Below are 25,808 nucleotides of genomic sequence, written 5' to 3' on the forward strand. Positions count from 1 at the left end.
ATTTCACTCTGCTGGAGAAACTCCATGCATTCAACTTGGATGAAGGTGAGGATCCAACTACTTAAATCCCCTGGAAGACGTCTTAGGCACTTGACACTCTTGTGCGTGGAAGGAGACCTGGACTGCACTCATTTTTGTTATTCCACTGCTAATCCAGGTCAAACAAGTTTTTCAGACTCTCTAAAAACTTCAAAACTTGTAAACAGAGACAACTATGAGAGCTGGCATATCATAGTGAATAGAGTGTTGGACTAGGATCTTGGGAGACCTGTGTTCAAATCTGCACTTACTGGATAACCTTAGGGCCCATCACGAACTCTCAGGCTCTGCCTACCTCACAGGGTTGTGGTTTTGATGTCAGCAGCTTTGAGGCCTGACTGGTGAGAAAAGCGGCACATAAAACAAATACATGCAAATACAATTCAGCTATGTGGTGAGCGTGAACACCATGGAAGCAACAACATGTGTATGTCATTTCTCCCATCTCCTTAACTACTCATGGCTCATGCATTAGCAATGCTCTCCATGATGCCTGGGTTATGCATTTCAGCAGAATGTGGTAGTCAGGGCTGGAAATGCATTTTTTTTCCTGAAATTCATTTGATGACTTTAAATGTGTGCTTATCTATAGCTAACTACAGCCTAGGGCCTTCTGTTCAGCGATAAGCAGACCTCCTACTGCAGCTCAGACCACCACTGCCCTGGACAGACAAGAGCCAGCACAACTCAGGAGACATAATCAAGCGTATTCCCCTTTCACCGGGCTCCCTGTTATTCTGCCAACGTAGCAGATTTTAAGCCTCGCTTCCGCCTCATCTCGGCAAAGTCGGTCACAGTACACGCCTCTCTGCTGCCCACCCAGCACAAAGTCACATTCTGATCACAGCAGCACTTGTAATCATCCTGACAAGAGAAATCCAACTTCAGTTGCAACGCAACGTGGCTCCGTCTGTCTTGCTCAGAAAGGTGCCTGGCAGTTGGTGCCCTTTGAATGCACTCGCCCAGCAGAAAAGCGGAGAGCGTTCAGAAGGCCGAGCAGGATCAATCAATCCAGGACAATACAGGAAACCCAGAAATCAGAAGAAGGGAAACTTGAGGGCCAGATCAAAGCGGTACTTTTATGCTGGGGACCCCTTAAATGATTAAATGATTCGGGAAGGTGTAGTTTTTCCAGAACGGCGCTCCTCTGTGACATAATGTCAAAGAATTTATGTTACGTTCTTTATTTGCATTATTTATAGAACGCCTTTCTCATTGAGACTCAAGGTGGATTGCACAAAGAAAGTTAATACAATCAACTGCAGAGGCATTTCAATAAACAATGCAATAGGGCATATAAATGCAAATTAGTATAGGTCTGAAAACAAGTAGAAATGCAATACAGAGCTGAAGAAATGCTGAAACTGAGCGTAAGCCATTCTAAGCCTAACATATTAAACAACCCAGTAGGATCATACTTACAGCAACGGATCGTACATAGTGGTATAGTCCCTATCCTTTATTAAAGCATCTCTTTGAGACCACTTCCCCACAGTACAGTCCTTGTGTCTGAGTAAAAAGCCCTCTTGAGTAATTTGATTTTGCATAATTTGTGGAAAGCCAGGAGGGTGGGAGCTTTCCTGTCCTCTTCAGGTAGGTCATTCCATAAGTGGGGGCCACTACAGAGAATGCATGTATACAGGCAGCTGCTGATTTCACCCATGTGCAGGGTGGCACCTGCAGAAGGCCCTGTTCAGATGAGCGAAGCTGCCCTGTGGGAGCACAGGGAGAGAGGCGGTCCTGTAGATATTACAAACCAAGGCTGTGAAGAGCTTTGTATGTGACAGCCAGTACCTGGAATTTAGTCTGGTAACTGATCGGTAGCCAAGGGAGTTACTGAAGAATGGAAGTAATATGCATGCTCCAGTAATAATCCAGCTGCAGCTTCCAGACTTAGTACAAGGTGCTGGCATTAAGCTCTAAATGGTCCAGATCCAGTGTATTAAAGGGAGCCCCTTCTCTCACACAAGCCCTCATGCGTGCTGGGGCTCCACTTTGAATTTTTGCAGCACTTGAGGGTAAACATTAACCTACTGCATTGTTTCTAACTGCGTAATCTTTACTGAGTCTCAGAGAGAAAGGTGGTCTATAAATGAAGTCAATAAAGAAATAAACTCTTCTCTGTTATAAGCAAGTCCTTCCCCATGAAGTCTTCTCCCAAAGGAGGCCTGCCAGGCTCAGTTTAGCAGTCTTTAGGAACATAGACCCAGATGGGTCACTGTGTTAGTCTGTCTGCAGCAGTAGGAAAGAGCAAGAGTCCAGTAGCACCTATAAGACTAACAAAATCTGTGGTAGGGTATGAAGAAGTGAGCTGTGACTCACAAAAGCTCATACCCTCCCACAAATTTAGGAACACAGTTAAAGCACCCGGTGGGATCCGGAACCTTCCTGGCTCCCTCATCCCATGATCTCCGCAAAATGCTGCTGTGGTGAATAACACAGGACGGGGGTGAAGCAGGCAAGTGGTATTGGTGGCAACTGCAGCTGAGTACGGATTCAGCCCAATCCTTTTTCCTACCAGATTTTACCGGCTATGTGTATGCTAGACTGCTATTTTGTCGCTGCTGCTTTTAGCGTTGTGTCTCAGAAGTATCATTACTCCCACGTATCCCCTTGAAGCGCTCTGAACACATTCTCTCTTGGAAAAAAATGCTCCAGATCTGATTTGGGGAAAGGCACAGCAAAGGCATAAAAAAACAGGCAGGAGGGCAATTCTGTGACAACGTCATGGAGAAGGGGGGGGAGGAGGCTGCAGTGAGGGGGGGGGGGTCAAGAACATAAGAGCAAAACCTCCCTCTGGAAGCCACCTGTATTGTTACTTGTTGGTTTCATTTGGCTTGTTCTGTTCTTACTGTCAATATTTTATGGAACTTGTGCTGTTCTGTACATCACCATACAGTCCTTGGAGCTCAATAGCAGAACAGAAAATTCTATGGATCTTTTTTTTTTAATTCCAAAAAGAATCTGGAGCCTGTGTAGAAATGCAGCTATCAAACCAGAGCAGATGTACTCAGCGCTAGAGTCCAGTGTATCTGCTTCTGGGGTTCAAACTGTGGGCCATGACCCAAGGACGAGTAATTGGGGGAGAAGACTCTGGGCCCCTCTCCTCTCAGAGGCAGGAAAAGGAGGAGAGAGCTGCCTTAACTCTCACACTCGTCATCATGACCAGAGGCTTGGTTCCCTCCTCAGCTGCCAGCAGTGCAGGAGGCAATGGGGCTGCATAGCATCTGTGGCCTCCCAGATTCAAGCCAAGATCTGGACTGCCGTGTGGGGGCTAGACAGCCTCCTGGCCAACAGTGGAAATGGCTCCCACTTCAAAAAAAAAAGAGTACAGCTGTGCCAGGGAGGAAGTTCTGTTAAATTCAACACGGTTTACTTCTGGACAGGGGTTTTTTTCTGGGAAAAGAGGTGGCGGAACTCTCAAGCGGGAAATGAGGAAGAAACATATGGGATTCTTTGAAATCATATTATTTTCAAGCACTATTGCCGAGTATTTTCAAGAGCTGCTGGAACTCCATTCCCCCGCATTCCCCCTGAAAAAAAGCCCTGCTTCTGAATAAGCACACTTAAGACTGTGCTTCAAGTTCAGCTGATATGAATGGAATCTAAGCAACTGACTTAGTGCTTGAACCATTTATTTCAATGGGACTGTTAGCATGCATAATTTCATTACATTGTGCCCTTTGGTGCATGAAAAGAAACCCACTTTTTTATTAAAATACTTTTATTGGACTTTATCTTTTATGATACTCGTGATCTCTGTATCTTTTTAAAAACACAAATCACCTGTCTACATTGGCAAATGTCCAGTTCCTTGCAAAGAGAGAGGACTTCTCGGGAAGCAAATCAGCAACTACAGTTGCAACACGCACCCGTTTAATTAGCAGTCTGAGTAATCTCTCCCCTTCGAAGTGGAAGAGTTTCCTGCAGCAGTTTGATGCTGGAGGCTTATTATGTGACCAGAAATCTCTAACTATTTCTGATTTTCCTACAATACTCCTTAGGGAGTTTGACTCCTACAAAAGAAAAATCCCAAGCAGCAGCCTGTTTATCCCTGGAAGCAGAGATTAACAGGCGACAGAAGTAAGATCATTATTAAAGTTTAATGGCTAAGAGAATGGCAGGGTAGCATTAAATGTGCAGAAATGAGAAAACCACAAGGCACAAGCCAGCAGCGTGGAACATCAAGGTTTCTGAACTGACAAAATGAAATGCTTTATCTGATCTCTTCTTTGCATCTTAATTGTCCCCTGCAAGTTGATTACACTGGAAACATTTTTACACAGCAAAACCTATTTTGCAGTCCTAACCTAGGTGCAGAATACAAAACTGGCTGTGTTTTTATCCTAAAGCATCCACAGTAACAAACCCAGCTTGCACTTCGGCAGGCATCTGGGCAGCAGACTTTGGCACAATTTTAGAAGAGAGACTCAAGTGAGAAACATGAAAGTGTCCTGTGTTCAATTTACATATAATCCCAGCTATCTTAAAAGTATATTGGCTTTCTCCTATTGTACAAACAAATTAAAACTGAACTCAGACAAGATGGAAGTGATGCTGGTTGGGAAGGAAGAGATCTTGAAGGACACTGTACTCCCCTCTTCTGTGGAGTTCATCTGACCCTTACAGTTAAGAGCCTATGGGTTATACTGGATCCAGCACCACTACTAGAAAAGCAAGTTAAGGAAGCTGCAAAAAAAAGGCTTTCTACAAACTCTGCCTAGCCAGGAAGATGGCCCCCTACCTTTACACAGCTGATATGGCCACGTGGATCCATGCCATGGTAACGTCAAGACTCGACTACTGTCCTGCACTTGATATAGGCCTCCTCTCTGAGTTAACTCAGAGACTTCAGATGGTGCAGAACGCTGCAGCTTGGTATTGGGTGGTGACAACCAGGGCCATTGCATCTGACCTTATATATACTACAGTTTTGTCAGTATTAATAAAAGTATGTTTTGTGGTACCAAAAATTAGAGAACATTTGCATTAAAATTCAAAAGTGTGAAGGCTGAAAAATAAGTCTCCTCAACTTTTGAGCTGCCTTCTAAAGTTAAAGAAAATCTGTCAAGGCCTGCCCTAATGTATAGTTTAGCCTTTAAAAGCAGCCATTGGGAGCCTGGATATATAATGGGGGATGTGATGCTTGGGAAGCAGAAGAGAGTCCCCCTGTACTGTCTCTCAAACAAAGCCAGCTCTGCACGTAGCTTTTAGCCCCAGTAGGAAAAAACAGAAGATAAAAACAGAAGATGTCTTTTTCCTCTACCAAGAGTTAAAGCTGCCGGGGGGGGGGGGCTCTTTCCCAGCATGATGGCCCTGATCCTTCCCCCCCCCCCTCCCTGGGTGGCTGCTTCTTAACCTAAACTTCATGTAGGGGAATCAGATTCCCAGCATTAACACATCCATCTGCCTCTCCATATATTACTTCTTATGAATTATTTTTAAGTTCCTTGTTTCCTTGGATTTTTTTAATTAAAACAATTCCCTTCCTACCTTAAGTTGAGGTAAAAAGCTGACCTCTGTTTTGGCCCAGCAGTGAAATGATATCATACTGCTACACAAAAAAGGGAAAGGGTAGGGGGAAAGCCCAACACCTATAAAATTCATTTGAGGATAATTTACCAAGAAATATAATGTTATCTGACTGGATAGAAACATAAGCATCCATGAGAAGCCAGGGTCAGCACGGCAGCCTCTCGTCTCAGCATTCTTCCTTCCCCAGGGAAGATTTCAGCGCAGGACTAATTAGCAGCTTTCATCTTTAAAGTCTCAAATTTTGCCTGCTGCTCTTTTTATTGGGGGAAATATCAATTCCCCAGAAGACTTTGCTAGCACAGCTGTATATCAAGACACAGCTGCCTCTGTAAGGCGATGTTCCGGCCATCAGATATTGCAGTTACTTTCAAGTTAACATTCACCAGGACATTGCTTCCCAGGTTACAGTCTTTTACCTGCTAATCCCACAGGGCATATCTGCACCAATTATTTGCTGTGGGTTAATGCCTATTTGAGGCATCCATTATACAGGCACATGTGTGCCCTAAAGAACACATAGCAGTGCCACAAGGCATTCCTTTGGCGCAGAAAGGACTCCTGGAAGCAGATACTGCTGCCTTCATCCCAAACTATCTGACCAGTCTGCTGCTGGCTTTAATTTACCCAGTCACATAACAGTTTGAATGCCAAATAAGAGCAAAACCCCTCACGTGGAAGCAGCCTTGGGCTCTGTAATGGACTGGATGAGGGCTAACAAACGGAAACTTAATCCAGACCAAAAAAACCCCGGCAGCACTGTTGCTTCTCTAAGGCGTCGCACTCCCCTTGAGACCCAGGTCCATAGATCTGTTTTCTCAGATTCTCCCCCCTCCAATGGCAATAGTAGCCAGAAACACATTTTACCAGCTCTCGCTCATTCATCAGTTGCATCTTTTCCTGGAAAGAAATGACCTAACCACAATTGTCCATGTCTTGGTTACAGCCAGACTAGACTACTGTAATGCGCTTTGTATGGAGCTTTGAAAAATGTCTTGAACCCTGCAACTGGTGCCCAGTACATCAGCACAACTGTTAACTGAAACAAGCCAAACTGGAGCATATCACACCCATTCTACACCTGCGGCACTGTCTGCCAATTTGTTTATGGTTCTGATTTAAAGTGCTGGGACTACCTGCTTCCACATGAGCTTGCCCTCCTGATAAGACCTGCCTCCAAGGCCTTCTTCCTTTGCAGATCTCAACATAGTTTTACTGAGAGTCAAACTACATGATAGGGTAGGACACCAGTGAGGTCAGGCTCCCCCAACCTGACTTGTTTCCCCCAGACCAACATGGCAGCTGCAGGGAACCTACCCAAGCATCCCAGGGTCTGATTCAGATTGGGACCACAGCACTGGAGGTGGAAGGGTTCCAGCTTTCCCCTTACACGATTTCCTGAGCCAAACTGGCTCAGGGGGCATTATTTGCCCTCTTGTGGAGCACTGGAGAAAACAGCACAGGGGGAAGTCTGAAGCCCCTCCTCCCCTGCCACTGTAGTCCAAATCCAAATCAGGCCCTGTGACACTTGGGTAAGTTCCCCCACAACTGCTGTGCAGATGCCGGTAAAGCAGCTTTGGATCTAACTTGCAGCTAAACATTTTGTGCAGTTTGTTCCTGAGTGGCAAAACAATGGAGAGGTTGCCATGGGTAAACATAGCCAACACGCAAGGGTATGAAACCCTTGCACCATAGTAGGGTTTCATACCCGTGAGTGATGGTTTTGCTCCTGCGTGGCCACATGACACGGGGTCTTCTCGACAGTGGCAATGACCGTAGAACCCCCTCACCAGAGAGGTCTGCCTCACCCCCTCCCTGGCAGTTTTCCTGTGGCCAGGTCAAGATTGTTCTTTTATGAGAGCATCTGGCCCCATCTCTGTCCGCTGACTTTGGCTCTCCTGCTGTTGCAGCTGTTGGATTGATGTGTTCCCTCGCTTCTCTTTTTGGACACTGATATCTTTTCTTTATTTGAGTACTGATCATAATAGCTGCTGTTTTTTACTGCGGTGTTTTAATTCTTTGTTAGCTACCTTGGGACCCTGTAGAGGTCAACAGGCAGAATAAAAATCCTTTAAAACACACACACACACTCATATGCACCATCACCTACCCCCCCCAACACACACCCTGCACACCTTTCACATCTTTACTTCTCATACATCTCACCCAGACCTCTCCCACCTCACAGCCATGTCCATTTGATCTACACTGCAACCCCCTCTGAGCAGGAACCACATCCTTCCTGCGTTCTGACCCGCAGCCAACACACTGCTGGCACTAAAACAAATATTACACAGTAACAATGCAAGAAACGCTCAAGTTGCAGACTGAAAACAGCACACATTGGTCAGAACCTGGGGAGGGAGTAAGCACCTTCCTGTGGCCTGTTAAAGCACTCATCTTGACAGCCACTCACCCTTACCCACCTGTGTCCTACCAATGGAGCATGAAGCTTCCTGAGGATCCATTACACAGTTAAGCAGCTCCCTCTTGGTCGTTGCAGACATTTCCAAACAGCACAGGATTTAATAATTCCCTGAAGATTTCTCTTCAACAGTTTTGGATGGTGTTTGGCTGACAGCCGCATACAGGAGGGGTAAAAGCTAAGGTGCTAAAAATTCTCCACTCTCCCTGACTCACTATCTTCTTGCACAGGTTTGCTCATTAACAGTTGCTGTTAACAGTACTGATCACTCTGAGCTTTGGCCATAGATTAATCTGAGGCAGGAATGTGAGCCCCACATCAAAATGCACATTTCTTCCATTGCGTTACAGTGCAGGAGTTACTATACAGGGGAGCTGATTGCTGGGATTGGAGTGGGGTTAGTCATAATCCTATTTATATTAACACGGCTTTGTGTTCCAAAAGAGGGCCTGCTTTAAATTAGCTCTACAGACAGAAAAGTAGCTGCTCTTTTCAGGTAAGAGCTTTCAAGCGGTATTTCTTACTTGTATTTAAGCTGCTGTTTGGATTCCTTACCTATCTTTAAGGTCAGGTGAAAAATCTTAAAAGGAAAGGAACCAGGAATCACCTGTCAGTCTCTGAGCTGCTGAATCACAGATGTCTCTTCAGAGCTCCTTGCCAGCAAAAGGTCTCCACACCTTATACTGCAACTGTACAATATATTTTTGCTATTTTAAACACTCAAGTTAAAACTGTCGTTCAGACTTACAGTGCTTGTGGGCAGGCAGTGTTTCACACAATCTATTGCCAGGCAACACTCAAGGAACACACAAGGAAGAAGCTGCACTCTGCTCCTGTTTGTCTTTCCCTTCAGCTTCAGGGGTGCAATGGTACAAAATCACCAGAAAAAACAGGGTAGGCAGCCTTGGAAGTTAGAGATGATGTGAGAGACCATTATTTTTCTAGATTAGCTACAACAATCCCTTCCTCACTACCACTTGGTACTAGTCTTCATCTAGTCACTTAGAGTCTCTCTACACAAGATGCCTCAGCTCGTGTTCATCAAGTGTAAGGAGACGCAATGTTAACCGGCAACCGCAGTCTTAAAAGACAGAGCCTGCTGAGATCGCTCCTCAGAGGGTTTGTTAATTTCATCTTTGCCTCCCAGAAGTCTCTGTCAATTTCACCTCTCCGGCCTAAAACTGTGTGGGATCCCAACCAGAAGGCAAGGAGGAATGGAAATGGGCTGGAGCTGCCTTCCAGAGCCAGGCTTGGACCTGGAAAGGTTTTAATGGGCTAAAGTTTCCCTTCTGGCATTTCATGGCCCCATCACACAGCTCCAGTATATACTAAAGCCTTTGCCCAGCTGTTGGCTCTGTCTTTTTAAACTACTGTTCCTGGCTAACACTGCATCTCCCGACATGTGTTCTTCATGTGTAAGATGTCTCATTATACACTTTAGGAGATAGAGAAAGAAGAGCTGAGGAGGAGGGGTCAGACTAGGGAGACTGAATTTCAAATCTCTGCTTGCCGTGAAACTTATTGGCTGAACATGCACCAGTCATTGTCTCTCAGCCCACCTATCTCACAGAGTTGTTGTGAGGATAAAATGTCAGAGGGGAGAAACACATGCATCCTTGGAAGAAGGGTCGCATAAAAACTGCACTAAGCAAACAAAGAAACAAACAGCCTCACCATAGAAGAAAAACTCCTGTTTGCTCAGTTTTCTTAATTGCAGTTGCTTCACCAAATTCCGTAAGATTCAAAAGAAACACATAATGGACTGCACCGCGTCACAAAAAGATTCTGGTTTAGTCAACTTCACAATGCAGGGCAACTGCGCCTTTTTCTTTTGAAACAAGTAGGAACAATGCAGATGCTGCCTCATCCTTTCATATGGTAACAATAAAACTCCCAGGGTCCAAGGAAAACAATCAAAGTGCTGCCCAAGACAGAAAGAATTGTGGTGCTGCGACAAGTGGAGAGCTGGTATTCTGAATGGTCTGGATTGGAGAAGACCCTTCTTATCAGCTAAGAAAAAAAGCTAATTTAAAGATTTAAAGTGGCATCACTACATCTGATGACATGGCACTTTATTTTGTTTGTTTGTTTCTTTGTTTGTTTCTTTGTTTTACAGTCCACCCTCCCTGCAAGCAGGCTCAGAGCAGATTCACGTCACAGAAATACATAAAAACATATATTAAAATATTTGTTACCCCCAAAATATTGTTTATCCCCCAAACGTTTATGCTACAATAAATATGTTCGCTTTTAAGATGCCACAAGACACCTTTTTTATTTTAGGTCAGGAAAATGTTACCCCATCAAAACCAAGAGCAAGCAGATTTGATGATGTAAATCTATTAAAACATGAATACATTCTTTTTCAGTCATTACAATTTTGGCAAAACCCTCCCCATAGTCTGTAAACAAAGAACTTCCAGTTCTGTGAGGCAAATAAATTATACACCTAATGCATATCAGAATAATGAATTCACTTGGCCTGTGTTTTTTTACACGATGGCTGCATTACGTGTTTCTCCTAGCAGAATATGGATCTCTCAGTCTTTCCCTCATCTCCATCCATTCATGAAGATTCGCTTACGTAGGCAGCCAAGCAAGCTAGTGTGTTGTGGGCAGGACCCCTGGCTTCAAAGTTCAAGCCATTCAGAGTTCTGCCACACCAGTTCCCTGAGCCAAGCAATGATGCTCAAGACATTAGTTCATCAGGACATAATATGGTTAAGGCCTTGCATGATTTCTAAGCTCCTGGACATTATCTTAATTAGATAAGCTCAGTAATCTGTGAGACAGAGCTTGGTCAATCTATGGCATTGTTCTTGAAAGTAGCCAGCAAGGCCACAAGGGAACAAGAAGTTCTACAAATTGATAAATGGTGATGGGGGGGCGGGGGGGGCCTTCCAGGAATTACAGTAAGATCATACTGGGCCTACGAGCAATCCTAGCAGACAGCTGGAATTACATCCCAGTCACATCTGCCAGAGAGTAAAAATTTCATCACTCATATCCTTCCCAATTTCTCTTCAGGTAAAAACATGACAGGATAATTTCTTACAGGCTAGTAAGCCATGAATGCTAGTAAGTGTGGTCAGCCTGGGAAAGTTAGAAGGGCAGGATACAAAGCACAGAAGGAAACAAATACTTCCTAAAGGACAGTCCAGAGATTTGGCAAAGGTACCAGGTACGAGCAGACAGACTCTCCTAACGGGGAGCTGTCCATCTCAAAAGTTGAAAGTGGTACTGGTTACACCCTAAACAAAAAGGTCAGAGGTAAGGAATTGGTAGCTACACATCTACGGATTGTTGGGGATTTGCAAGTGTTTCCATTTCAGTCACGAAAGAGTTAAACTATTTGTGTTACCTACTTAATTAGTAAACTTACTTTGCATGTAACCATTAGGGCTTCCACCATAGAAGGGGGAGTCTCTAAGCATAATGAAGTAAAATTAAGATTTCCTATTGGGCAACTTGTTTATGGGGGGGGGGGCAATTAAGTGATGCTATGTACTGAAGTTTTATTGCTTTGTTCAGTTGCTGTTTTTATCTCTTTCAGTTACCTTTCTAGCAAAATGTAGTCTATTAGCAATTTATTTTTTTCCAAAGAAACCCAATTTTTATCCTCTTAGTAAAGTATTTTTACAGAGCTACACTGGAGTCTGTGTCAATTCTCATTACTTCCAATGCATAATCTCTGCTGATTATCTTACACGGATCTTACTCTGCAAAGAATTAAGCTTCTTGTGTGGCTCCAATTTTTTTTAAGCATGGCATTCTGTACACAATGCTGGTGCCCCACAGTGGTTACGGGCATGAGAGCTGGCAGTCCCTGGTCTGGATTTTACTTCAGTCATGAACTTGCTAGGCAGTCTCATGCAAGCCATTATCTCTCATTTTCAGTACCTTTATCTGGAATACTGGGGAGGGGGCATCATAACACTGAGCTATTTTACTTAATGCACCTTGATGGTTTGGGGGCTAAAGAGGCTACATTACAGCCAGAAGGGTATATTTGCTGCATCTAATTTCACTTTACTCTGTAGCTCTGACAATTAGAAAGAGGCCACGAGAACAGCTGCAGTGGGGCTATGAAGTCTGAGACTCGAATCCATCTCAGACTTTCTCCCCAGCCTGTGATTATTCCCTTTTTCTGCTGTTACTGCTGCTGCATGACCATTAGCGCCTAGCAACAGGTTCTGTAAGTTTAAAAATAGCTGGAACATTTCCCCCTGATTTTTAGCCTGTTTCCAAGGAGAGACAATCAGAGACAGATCAAAGGAAGGATGGCTGTCAAATTCCCAGTTTAACTACTTTGATTCTGTAAGCAATTACATGAAAGTTGTTCTTTGCATAAAGCCCAAGAGGCCTTATCTTGTTCAGGCAAGCCACAAGAAGTGTGCCAACTGGCCATTAAGAGTCACATTTCCCCCAAATAAAGATCTTTACTCCCTCTCTCATCTTTTCTGGAAATGTAGTCTTTATCTCAGCAAAAGCAGTTCTGTGTACATCTTTCAGCCCTATAAATCTACAAAAGGCACCTTCCTAGTTATGGGTGTCATCCTCTCTGCAAGAAGGGACTCTGCATTTGATTAATTTAGGTTTTTTTCTTTTTATTGTATTTTAATGCATTTGTTATTGTTGTTTTTACGTTAAGTCATATTGAGTGCCATAAAGTAGAAAAGTGGCTAATAAATATTTTAGGTAGGTAGGTAGGATAAAAGCCCCATGGCACAGAGTGGTAAGCAGCAGTACTGCAGCCCAAGCTCTACTCATGACCTGAGTTCGATCCTGGAGGAAGCCGGGTTCAGGTAGCTGGCTCAAGGTTGACTAAGCCTTCTATCTTTCTGAGGTCGGTAAAATGAGTACCCAGTTTCCTGGGGGTAAAGTGTAGATGACTGGGGAAGGCAATGGCAAACCACCCCGTAAAAAGTCTGCCAAGAAAACATCGTGATGCGATGTCCCTGCATGGGTCAGTAATGACTCAGTGCTTGCACAGGGGACTACCTTTACCTTACTTAGGTAGGTAGGTAGCCTCAGTAGGTGAGCAACATTAAAAGTCCCAATGCAAAATAATTTAATTTGTTAAAAATCAATTGCTGTACTTCTTACACCCTAAAACCGCATCTATCATTCCCCATCTTTCCTCCCACTCTCCCACCATTCCCTCACCTAATGAGCCAGGAATTTTTTCTGGTCCTTCTAAAAGGTGAGGTTTTCAGTTATTATTTATTTCTTCAAACAGAAAATACATGTTCATATTCCTGTGATTCCCAAAGAACAGACTCTGCCTTGTGGGCCGAACTCCACCGACTGGCTGCTGCGAATCCCTTGGGGGGGTGCTTCTTTCATCAAAAATCTCAACTGGTTCCGCTGCATCAAACAAACCAAAGGACCACTTGAATGCCTATTCAATCATCTCTCTCTGGAACATCATTTGATGCTTTAGAGAAGGAAGTAACTTTTCTCCTTTTCCACATAGGCAGCAGTTACAGGTTCATGATAAGTGGAATTAATGACTTAACAATATAGTCATCTTTCCTCTTTCATTGGAAAAGCAGAAGATTATATTTATTATATTTTATTCCTCCATTTCTGCAAGGAGTTCAGGGTGTTCTGTGCACACTAATCTTCTGAGCCTGGTGAAAAGGTAACTGGTTCAAGGTCACCCAGTGAGCTTTACAACTGAGCAGGAACCTGCACTCAGGGCTCCCAAGGTTAACTCTGTCCACACAGCATGCTGGCTCACAGCTCACGACCAGTGGCAAACAACCCTCCCTTCATAAATCCATGCACATAAAATCCCAGATGTGTCTCTAATGGCTTGGGAGCATCTGCCCTGCACTCTGCAAACAGATGGGCCAATGATAGATGCTCTTGATATAGTAAGAAATCTTTCAAAATGCACCAATACTTAACCCCCTTTTTAAAAAGGAAAAACGAAAAACTAGAAATAATAAAATCAGAGTTTTAGCACAATGGAACTGACTTAGGAGACAAAAAGAGTTGCTACAAAAAGCCTTAATATAACAGAGAGAATGAACTCAGGCCTTGTACCCCAAACCATGGTTCATCTAACTCAATTCAGTCATGCTATTTCTCATCTGATTTCTGAAATTTTATTTCCTCACTAGAACACCAAGAACACTAACCCAATGACCAGATTCTGTTGTCCAAGTCTCTGTTCTTTGCAACCTGCCCCTTACAACAGCCCTGCATCCCAACAACACCATCCAACTGGAAGGCTGAATTATTAAACAATCACAAAAAGGACAAGGTTTCTTTCTGAAATGTCTGGAAGCACCCTAACTGCATAGCAGACTGACTAACAACTGCAGGGCTGGGCCAGTGCAATTCCAGTTGTTAATTTGCCACCACTCAGCTCTAAGATGATGCAGAAGTTACAGGGTCATTTAGCTCATGGACATTTAACAGCAAAGGAACATGCGCTAACCAGTTCCCTGGCTGACCCCTCAGAAGTCAAGGATGATGTCAGTCACAGAGAGAACAGCTTTTGTCAGGTGCAAAGGAGACCTTCATTCCTTAGAACGTAATAAAGACCACTTTAAGCCAAGAGAAGGCGCCTGACAGTGAATGAAAGCAAAAGGTGGCTCACAGTCAGCCAAAGGAGAGAGTGATAGGAACAAAGGGGATCTAGTCAGTCACCCCAACCAATAAAGTCAGAGATTTCCAAGTACAAACCACAGACTAACAGCAGTACAACCGAGATCCTTATGAAGCCACAGGTGTATTCTGGCCTGAATGAATGTTGAAGCAAGACGGAGATTACTTGTCAGCCACACGTTTGTCCAAGTACATACTTATGTACCTTTTCATTTGCCTTCATGAATGAAGATACATCATTTTATTAAAAGGAAAGATTAGTATGTTTGTAGTCTGTAGGGTTGTAAGGATGTAAATTTAAAATGCAGTCAGGAAAAAATGCTTCAGGAGCCAACATAAGGAAATGTGTACAAAAGAAACACACACACATAATGTTTTGTACTGTTTCTAGGTTGTTCCCATCAAGGTTTTTCAAGGCCCTCCTGAAGTGCTTCACGTGTGAGGGCCATAATTACCAATTACAAATCCTACAGACTTAGGAAAGCGTCAATTACTATGAGACAGCTGGCACATGCCTGTCAAAATAGTAAATTTGGTATCACATACAAGTGAAATATACAATTAGGCCGGCGCAACCTCTGCCAGCCCAGGACATGCTTCCCTTTGGCCTCTGACGTTGAATCAGTTTCTCCCTCCTGCTTTTCTCAGTCTCTGACATGGCGTCTCTTCCAACAGGCCTCCTGAACTGCATAAGGCAACACAATTTCTGGCTCCATACAGGGCATGGGGTACATACTTGTCTGAAATGGCAGCAGTTTCAAAAGCAGGAGCTCATTAACCTTTTAGCAGGTGTAGTGGAAGGAGTCTGGCTAGTCAACAAAATCAGAGGATGATAAACCCTCCTGGCTTCCCCTTCCAGTTCCAAGCATAAGACTGGAGCAAACCCTCCATCCGCAAAATGGAGGCAATGGAAGCGGCCCTTTCCGTTTTCACTTGCACACTGAACCTGTCTCTGCCTTTCACAACAAAATGAGACCCAACCTCCATTTTGATTCCCTGCCCTTTGGCCATAGAGTAGTGGATGTTTAGGAGAGAAGTTCTCAGCCCACATCCAAAACAGGAGAGCTTTTCACCTGCCCTTTGCATTTTATTATAGTAAGCGGCCATTCCTGCATCCTTCTTGAAGGTGCTAGAATTACAAAAGAGCAAAAGTACAAAGGGCATCACGTCTGTTAAAAGCCTTACTTAAAAATGTATTACAAGAATGAACTCATATTTATTCTCTAGCACCCCCATCCCTCCTACACTAAAGGCCTGCCCGACCACTTGCAGAAGGTGCTCGAGGTCCTGGCTTGATAAAGGAAGAGATTCTAGAGCTGACAACTGGCAAACAGACACACACTCCTGTATGTGCTTTTTTTGTTCAAAATCAGTATGTTGACAATATACTTAAGAGGGCACTCTTTGGTAATTTTAGAAACTGGGACAGCACATAGGAAAGGAGGTCATCAGAGGGCAAGATCAACACCATGAAACATGCTCAGAAGACTATGGGGCACCAACACATTGGGATAAACACCCACTGCCCATTCACCATCCTACCCCTTATTAGAAATTACCACGAACAAAAAAGGATTTTTCTGAAACCTCATCAGGACAGCACCAAAAGATTCATACTTCAGGTGTTAAGTGGAGAAGAACACTGCCCACTCCTGATACAGAAATAAGAACGTTCTGACGTCTGTTCTATGGTCAGCTGTTCTTGAAGACAGTCCAGAAGCTCCAGATGGTCCACAGTGCAGCATCAGGATTGCCAGGCAACATGTTACTCTGGTGCTGGGAGATCTTTGTGGCGGCTACCAGCAGAAGAGCCTCTTCCATCAGGGGAAGGCACGACCATTAGCAGAAGGGATCCACAGGATCCAGACCACAGACCTGAGAGCAAGCATTGTCCGCTGGATACACATGATGCTGCCTTATACTGAATCAGACCCGTAGTCCATCGAAGTCAATACTGTCTGCTTAGATGGCAGTGGCTCTTCAGGGTCTCAGGCAGAGGACCTTCACATCACCTACTGCTTGGTCCTTTGAACAGGAGATACTGCCAAGGACTGAATCTGGGACCTGCTGCATGCCAAGCAGGTACTCGACCCCCTGAGCCATGGCCCTAGATCTTGGTGATCTCTGGCTTTAATCCTGTCCCCACCATGACCTCAGTGGGGACACTTCCAGACTTCCAACTATCTCTTTTGAATTCTGTGCTTCTATTGATGGAATATTGTCTTTCCAAACACTTAAATGTCACCTGGAAAATCTGCACAAACTGCTACCCACTTGGACACTTGCGACAAATTAAAAATCACCTGGGCAGGAAAGATGTACCATGGTTGGTACACGGCTACCTAATATGAGTATGTGTTGAGAAGCAGGTTAGAATGTTTTTTGTGGCCAAGTAACTTAGATGGACTTATTTGCAAAAATGTCAAACTCATCTGAATAACTGGTGGAATTATCTACGAAGGCTTAAATGTTATCGGCATATGCTTTGGCTGTCTGTCTACTGCCCTTGGGCAAGTCATTTTATCTCAAGAAGCTCAATTCCATGCATCTTTACTTGGAAGAAAGCGTTCAATGAAAACAACAACGATTAATAACAATAAATAGTCCTGATTACTGATCCCAGGAGAGTCCTTTAGGTGCAATTAGGTTCCATCCAACTTTCTGTTGGATGGTAAAGACCAGGTTTTTTTTTCAGGGGGAACATGGGGGAACGGCGCAGAGGGCCTTCTAAACTCCCCTCTGTCTGGAGATCAGGGGCGGGGCCACCAGCCCATGTGACCATTTTCTCTGAGGGCAACCCACTGAGTTCCACCACCTCTTTTCCCAGAAAAAAAGCCCTGGTAAAGACTAAAGAACCATCTGCCAAAAGAAAACCCACAAATGGTGGCAGGGCATTAGAAGTGAAAAGGGGAGGGGGGGTGAAAGAAAAACCACAAAAGAAAAGCTTTCCCTTGCGTTATACAGAAAGTTCTAGGCTCTCCTTATGCATTCCCCAGTCCATGTTACTGGCTATACTCAAAAAGGATCTATCTGTGAATAAGGAAAATGGCAAGAAACGCTCAAGAAGGGACGGGGGCTGCAGCAGCACCACGGACAAGCACTACAAGTGGCAAGGTTAAGAAAAGAATGTGATGTGACCTCCACCCCTAGGTGGAAAGGGAAACTGCAGCTAATCCCGAGCATCTAGACCAAGCCTCACGCTGGCCTCCCGTCTTCTCAGCTTACACCAGCAGGAAACCCTTCCCTAACGACACAGTTTGGCTGCACCATCACAGATGGCATTTTTTGGTAAAGCAAAACAGCAAATGCAACAGACTGGGTAGGCTTTGCTTCTCTGCTTAGAAAACAGGTTGGAGAGCACGCGTATACACACACACACACACACACACACAAGACGTCAGCCAGGAGACTCCTCCTCCTTTAAACTTTCCTCCTTCTAACGGAAAAAGCAAAAAGAGTTGTTCAAATTGTTTTTTATCCTAGCCTGCTGATTCCTGATTCTTCCAATTGCTTAGAACTTCGGGGAGGTGGGGAGGAGAAGAAATTACACACGAGCGCCTTCTCAGGGACTCTGCATGCCCATAAAATCGACCGTAACATGTTCAGCAGCAGCCAAAACACTTATTAACACTGAAGTGAACCTGTCAGTTCCACAAAGCAGAGTTTCCCCCCCTGGCACCACCATGTTTATATTGCTGTCTAGCTGGACAGGTGAGGTTGTGAGGTATCTTGATGCATAAACCAAGGGGATCACAGAACCGAACTCCCCCAAACTCATGAGCTCTGCAAAGCACCAGTAAGGATGCCCAAGGCTTCCACTCCACTTCCCCAAACCTCACGCTGAATTCTGCCTCATTTCTCCTGGAGGACTTCAGCTGTATCAGAGAAGAGCTAGAAAGGGTCGTTCATTTACCTCTGTGAAGCCCTCCTGCAGAATGTCCAGCAAATTTCCCCGTGCCAAACAGGCAAGCATTCTTCAGAAGCCCAGGGAACGGGCTCAGTTCTCGGAGCACGCACAGCGAATCCTCCAGCCAGCCCAGGGCACAACCTCCTCCTTCTCCCCCCCTTCCTTCTCCTCCTCCAAAAGACAAAGACTTGGAGCTCATGGGAGACTTCATTCATAGTCCCATATGTGCCGCCCGTTACTGCACGCAGGATACTTGAGCCAAAGTCAAGACTCATACTGGGCATGCTCAGGAAGGAGCCACTGGGGGGAGCAGCAGGCGAGATGTCGCACCACGTCGTTCCTATAGAAACACCTCCACTTACCCAGTGCAGCAGGCGTAGGAACTGGTCAGGGAAAACATCTGAAACCGATTTCCAAAGCCTGGCCCCTCCATCTGAAACACGGCAGACTGTGTACAAAGCTATGTAAGGGCGCGGGGGGGGGGGGGAGTGCCAAGCCTGCCTCTGCTGAGAAGAGAAAGAAAAGCAAGGCTAAAAGTTGCCACTAACTTTGAAACTTACAAAAAGCTGAAAGATGGCTTCAGAGCAAATGCAACAGGCCAGACACTACCTGATACACTCCCTACGTGTTGTAAGCAAGGGAAGACTATTCCAAAAATATAAAGAAGTCTCTGGCTTAGCAAGCAGTATTACACTACAGCAGGAGAAGCTAATGTGGGACATCAGCATCCTGCCAAGTTTGTCCATGTTTATCCTAGCACTAATCTTTGTATTTCCAGTAGGTAATATACTACCTTCTCTCGGGATTTTTAAAAATAGGATGAATTCCCAAAATTGTAGCTGTACATTCATTATATGTAAAAAGGAGATGGGGGTGCAAAGGGGCAGAGTCCGGTGTGAATTTGAAGTTGCAGAAGCTACACAAAGGGTCTGAAACACCTTCCTCTCCCCTCCCACCCCGACGTTTGCTGGATCTGTATAAAATCTTTTTGTTTTTTTTTAATAATAATTAAAAAGAGATCTAATAATCAAGAAGGGACAGGGAATTATTTGCTCAAACTAATCCCAAGAAACTTTACAAAACAAGTGCAATGCTAACTGGGGGGGGGGGCGGGACTAGCATGACAAGATATATTTCGCACCATGTCCTCAAGCCATTTTCAGGGGCAGACAACATTAAAATGAGCTGCTGCAGACCAAAATCTTCTACTAGGGATACGACATCCATCTCCCAGGCCCTTCCTGAAAAATATAGCAATGACTAAAGTAGTACTTGCTTAGAAGGTTGACAAAACCAGATGTGGGTTATGCAAGATCAGTCCTGGGACTGTTCCATCCCCACGCTGTTGAAATCGCTAGATAATAATTCCATGATGTGAACTTGGCCATCAGCTACTAAACAAAATGACGCAATTAAAACAAAGCCCTTCCCTCCCGAGCCTGCGCGTTGTTACTTAAAAGTAAGTCCTGCTGAGTCCAGTGGTACTTCCAACAGCCTTAATGTTCGAAGCCACAAGGAAGTGGGGCAAAGGCCAAAGTGCAGAAGGGAAAGTTGTTTCTTCTTGTATGCTTTGAACAATGACCACTTTGACTACGTAGTTTGTGGTTGCTTCCACACTGAGGTTTCTCTCCAATTTAGCATCAATACCGAAGAGGGTTTTTTTGGAGCATCCATATATAACTGTGACCTAATGATCCACTTTCCAGATTGTCCCCTGCTTTGCTTCATTCTTTCCCAAACCTGGTTTGATAAGATATTTTTGGAAGGTCAAGCCAAAGCACCTTTGAGTAAGTACCATGTAGACCGGAAGGTGTGCATTCTGCAAGGTCCCACCCACAGCAGTGCCATTTTTCTTGCCTCAACATCCTCCCCCCACAGCCATCATTTCTTCCATACAACTGGGGGACTTTTTCAGGCTTTTTAAAGAAAAAAACTGGCAAGTGTTGGATCACTACAGAGCAATAGCTTTATAACGATCAATTGCCATGATCTACTAGATTCTCTGAATTCCAAGCTTTTATTTTTTTAAGTCAGTCTCTAGACACTTTCATTGCAGAGATCTCTCTGCAACATAAGGAGCTCAACACTTTTTAAGAAATAAAAGCTGGGCGTTCAGAGGAGCTAGAGGATCATGGCTACGGATCAGTATAACGTGACTGTGCTATAGCTTTCTAGCAACTGCTAATTTATCAAACAAGCCTGAAGAAATCCTCCAGTATTGGTGAAGGAATGACGGCCATGGGGGGCTGAAGCAAGGAAAGTGCAGGAAAAAACGCCACATGGCTGCTAAGTTGCCTCTGCATTCACAGTGGTTACGAGAACTACATGAAGAATCATGCCGTGTGGGAGCAGTCGGAGACATTCAAGACCTGTGGAAACCTGGGTTCATCAGGTAAGAGGTGAGGACAAAGGAAGGGCATGTTAGTACATGGGGGAAGGAATATGAAAGGGGCTGATGGCTATGAGAAAGGAGAGCAAACTAATTATGGTGGGGAAATTCCATGTGTCAGCCACTAGCGTTTATGCATCTTTTAGCAAAAGCTGTCCACAAATTTAAAAACAATTCTTCAGTCACCCCAAGGAGTACCGGTCTCACTCTAAAAAAAAAAACTTCAAGGAAATTGGAATCCACTTTGGAATTCTAAACAATGCACTGTGTGGAATGACATGGAGAACATGCATAATTCTTATTACGACCGACTGTAACGAAAGTTCAGGTAGGCCAAGATTCTGTATTATACCCTTTCAAAGGAAAAAAAAAGGAACAAATAGAAATCCATGTTGCCTGGATAAGAAAAATCCTCAAGTTCAATTTGATTATTACTTGAACACTTGGGATCTAACCATCCCCCACCCTCACACAACTGCTGCCTCTGTGCACACAAGATTAAGACGTATCTGCAGTCTTTTTTCCTGTAATAAGCAAGAGCTCAGTGGCCTCAGGAGACAAAAAGAGTGCCTGCAAATTCTGCACAGCTATGAGGGTTTGATGCTTAAAAAACCCCAAACCCAGATTCTACTGCAAAAGGCCTGCTTATTATTGTATACGGATACCCAAACAATTGTCTCGGCATTAATAAGGCCACATGTCAAAGTTGTGCTTCGGCAGCATCAACATCAACAACAGAGTACAATAAAATACAATGTACTTGGTCGAAATCAAAATGTATTGGCACAAAGCACTGATAAATCGTATGTGCAAACAGGCGCCAGATGCTTCTTAAGTGGCCTCTAGTTCAGTTTGCCATTTTGAAATGTTCCATTTCCCCGTCAACTGCAATACAGATACTGATCTTTTCAGAGCAGAGTGGCTGCCAGGAAAACTACCCCAGCCCTACATCAAAATCACAGAATAAAGTCAATTAATCCTCTAACATAAAAAGACAGAATCCTTCGGAATAATGTTTACAGCAATATGGCAGGGGAGGTACAGGCAGGACTTAATCTCTTCAATGCAACGTTTAGATTATGAACACAAACATCAGAAGGTTGAGTAATACCTTTTATCAGATCAGCATCTGGTGGGGGATGAGCTTTAGATCAGCACATGCAGCCCTTTTGGGGGTCTGCCAAACTCTGTGCTCAGGATACCAAGCAAATTTCATGCAAGTTTCCACGAGGTCAAGAACCAATAATCAAGTAATTGTTTTATTCATCTCTTATGTAACTGTTTCAGGTGGGCAGTAGCACCAGTAGCACCTTAAAGACCAACTAGATTTCTAGGGTGTGAGCTTTCGAGAGTCCCTTCTTTAGACATTTAGAAGCGGAAGTATGTAGGGTTTTATCCAGCCAGAAGGTAAAGTAAGGGTGTAAGGTACAATAATACTGTAATTAGCTTGACAGAGTTGAGGTGTGAAAAGAAGACAACCAGCATCTGTAGAGAGAGAAGATTCAATGTCCCTGTTAAGCCACAGGGGGTCCATTGTTCCAAATCTGCAAATAATGTCAAGTTCAGTAGTCTTGCAAATGCATGTAACTATGTTCACACATGGGAGATGGAGTTCAGGACACTCCTGCAAGCTTCCCATTCATTGCAGTGGGACATGAGCAAGAAAACTTGTCCATGAAATATGCTTTTCCCCACACTGCTTTGAAAGGCAAATAAAAGTTCCATTGACCTCTATGGTGAGAGGCTATACGCTATAGCGGTTAGAGTATCTGGCTAGGATCTGGAAGACCCAGGTTCAGATCCTCACTCTGTCATAAAGCTTGCTCAATAGCCAGGGGCAGGCATCATTCCTCAGCCTGACCTACTGTGCAGGGTTGTTGTGAGGTTAAAACAGGGAAGGGAGGACCACGTATTAGACACACTATGGAGCTCCTTGGAGGAAGCATGAAATAAAAACGTACTCCTGAAAACTATTCAGTTATTCCAACCAGTTCTGCTCTCCTGTCACCATCTGCTTCCATTGTGCCACTGACCTGGCCATATGGATCCATCCTATGTTACCCTGAGCCTAGACTACTGTAATGCACTCTATGGGTCTGCCCTTAAATGCAAATCAAAAGCTACAGCTAGTACAGAACGCTACTACTCTGGTGTAATCTATCAGATTGGGAAGTGACCTCTATCAGGGATAATTTTGTTTTCTCACAGTCCTTCAGTCCTAGCTCTATTGCATTATGTTGTTTTACTAGGCATCTTTGCTATTAGACTCAAATGTTACCATATTGTGTAATTTACTTGCAGACTAACTTACTAGCATTGTTTTACTAGGAGTTATACACGGCTCCTAGTAAAACATAGCTTTGTTTTACTAGGGGCTGTTATTTGAGGCCTTTTTATCATTGAGGCAGCCCAGGACTGAATCTGAGACTGCATGCCAAGCAGGCTGGGCTGGTTACGGGTATCTTGTTCCCCCAGACGAGGCACAACCATCCCCTCCTGGGCTCGCGCTGCCGGGGAATACCTGATCCAGATTCCCGCAGGAGTTTGGCTGGACCCCGCCGGCAGCAAGCAGCCCAGAGACAGGAGGAGGATGCCAGTCACGTTCTGTGTCACTGATGGCTGGGGCCCCGCCGAGTCCCCGCAGTGCACCAACACCATCCATACTGGGCTTACCTTTTTTATTTTACATTATTTATAGTCTGCCTTTCTCACTGAGACTCAAACCGAGTTACGCAATGTGAGTCAGTACAGTCAATTTCAGACACATTTCAAGAAACAACGTAATAGTATCTATAAATGCATCCTGCAAATATTTAAAACCGGCAGAAATACAATACAGAGTTGAAGAAATGCTGAAACAGAGAATAAGCAATTCTAACCCTGACATATTAAACACAATAAAAACTACCCAGTAGGATCAAAGTTACAGCAATATACAGTATGTAGTAGTAAAGTCTACAGTCCCTACTCCTTTACTAACGATGCCCCAAGCAATCACGTAGGCATCATCCTCGCAAGCGGATAGCTTGAATGGCTTGGCCAGAGAACTGGCCCAGAAAGCAGGCACTCTGCCACACGTACACACACACACACACACACACACACACAGACCTTGGTAACCTTCCTAGGATCCCTTCAATTTGAATAGTATATTGAATCCTTGATATCTGAAGCACTGCGGATGTGCCCCAACAGATGAAATAAAGCACGTTGCCTGCTCAAAGCAGTCGATGCTGCCAGCTGCTCTAAACAGCTTACTCTGCCGCTAAGTTACAGAGGACAATGCAACCTTTCATTCAGCTCCAGAAGTCATAATAAATGAGCTCACGGGAAAGGGACTCCTCTGGCCTGGCTGAGACGCAGATTTGCTGTTGATAGAAGTAGATTTGGGGGGTGGGAGGATAATAAAATCATCTAATGTACAAGCACTAATCCCCAGTTCCACATGGGGCCCCATCTGGCTCCACTGCCCGCAAAAGTCTTACAAAACATGAACCAGAGTTGGCACTATCCTGGCACAAATCCATGCTCGTGTCATTTCACAGGGAAACCCAAATACACCATGCACAGGGATGTCTGGCGCCACAAGAAGATCAGCACTATAATCCTCAAAGCGCTTTGACTGCTAGCACAAGGTCCCAATACACCCCATGGGGGTTGCAGCACAGCAGACCAAGCTGCTAGAATTGTGTGTCAGACACAGAAAGCAAGAGGTTAGCAAATGAAAATGCTACACACACACTAGGAACTCTTGGTCAACTGCCTCACTAAGCCTAAGTTATAACCCATCTGACCAAATGCTGCTGTGGAACTGGGGATTAATGCTTCTTCTAAGAATGAGAGAAAAGACAACTAGAAGGTTGATACAGCCAGGGCTTCCAAGGCTTCCTGATGCCTGAGAAAAGTGCCATTCAATAGAAGGCACAGGCTCTCTGATCATTCTGTAAACTTACAGTGTGGGAGAGTACACATAATCAGACAGTGGATTTGGGGTGTACACCCCAGTTTCAGCAACAGGCAAATTATGCTTCATGTAATCGTGACCCCTGTGGCAGGAATACAGCGTAAATGATCCCGCATTCTGCTAAGCTAACAAAACACTGCAAATCTCTTGAAAGATAACTAAAATATAAGTGCCTTGGGATGCTTTAGAAATAATAATGCCTGGTTTTTAAGCCTGGAAAGTATAATCTCTCCCATACATCTGTACATCAGCACCCATGACACAGATAAATAAAGCAAATTATATATTCTCTGAGTTAAAAAATCAAGACAACAGCCTCCTGGTCCCTCTTCTCAATGCTGGAGGGTTCTAACAGCTGCTCAAGTGAGCAATGGAATAAAATGGACAGAATGTGGTCTCAGTACTGCTCAGAAAATACGACATGATAGAAATTCCAAGACAGGGATCTGCAGAGTCAAACTGTGGAAAAGTGCTACTTTGGGAATGGTAAAGATGTCCTTTAATATAAAAGCAGCAGTGTGGCCGTTCTTCCACATCCACATTTATTGCAGATCTTAGTTTCTTAAAATTCAAGATAAAGACCACAGATCTGACTTCCAGTCCTTTGTACAGCATCCACCAGCAAGAGGGCACCCTGCCCAGTTCCTAGGTATTAGCTATGAAGCAAGATTCAAAATACTGACCAGAAGCAATTTTTGGAAAAAACAGTTGTTACAAGAGCTACTGCTTAAAGCTGCCCCAAGTGAATACAAATGAAGGTTTTATGGGAGATGTTTTGGCCACCTGTGACCTTCAACAAATGTCCAAATGGTTGAGGATGGTGACCTCTGGTGGCCAGTTTCAGCAAAATACATGCTCGCTACCGCAAAGCGCTTCTTTACATCCATCAGGGCCTTGCCCAGACAAAATCTCTGCAAGCTATTGGAAACCATGC

The 25,808-nt window shown here is 44.3% G+C and overlaps 1 protein-coding gene across 1 annotated transcript in view; it reads right to left on the bottom strand.

The window, feature by feature from the left end:
• Nucleotides 1–18,677, bottom strand: part of DIXDC1 (DIX domain containing 1) — a 66,415-nt gene extending 47,738 nt beyond the window's left edge. The window contains exon 1 of the mRNA XM_054998391.1: nucleotides 18,528–18,677. Within this exon, the coding sequence (XP_054854366.1) occupies nucleotides 18,528–18,587 (60 nt within the window). The 5' untranslated portion in view covers nucleotides 18,588–18,677. The remainder of the gene's footprint in view (nucleotides 1–18,527) is intronic.
• Nucleotides 18,678–25,808: the final 7,131 nt, after the last annotated feature.

This window comes from Eublepharis macularius, chromosome 14 (genome assembly GCF_028583425.1).
Source record: "Eublepharis macularius isolate TG4126 chromosome 14, MPM_Emac_v1.0, whole genome shotgun sequence".
NCBI lineage: Eukaryota > Metazoa > Chordata > Lepidosauria > Squamata > Eublepharidae > Eublepharis > Eublepharis macularius.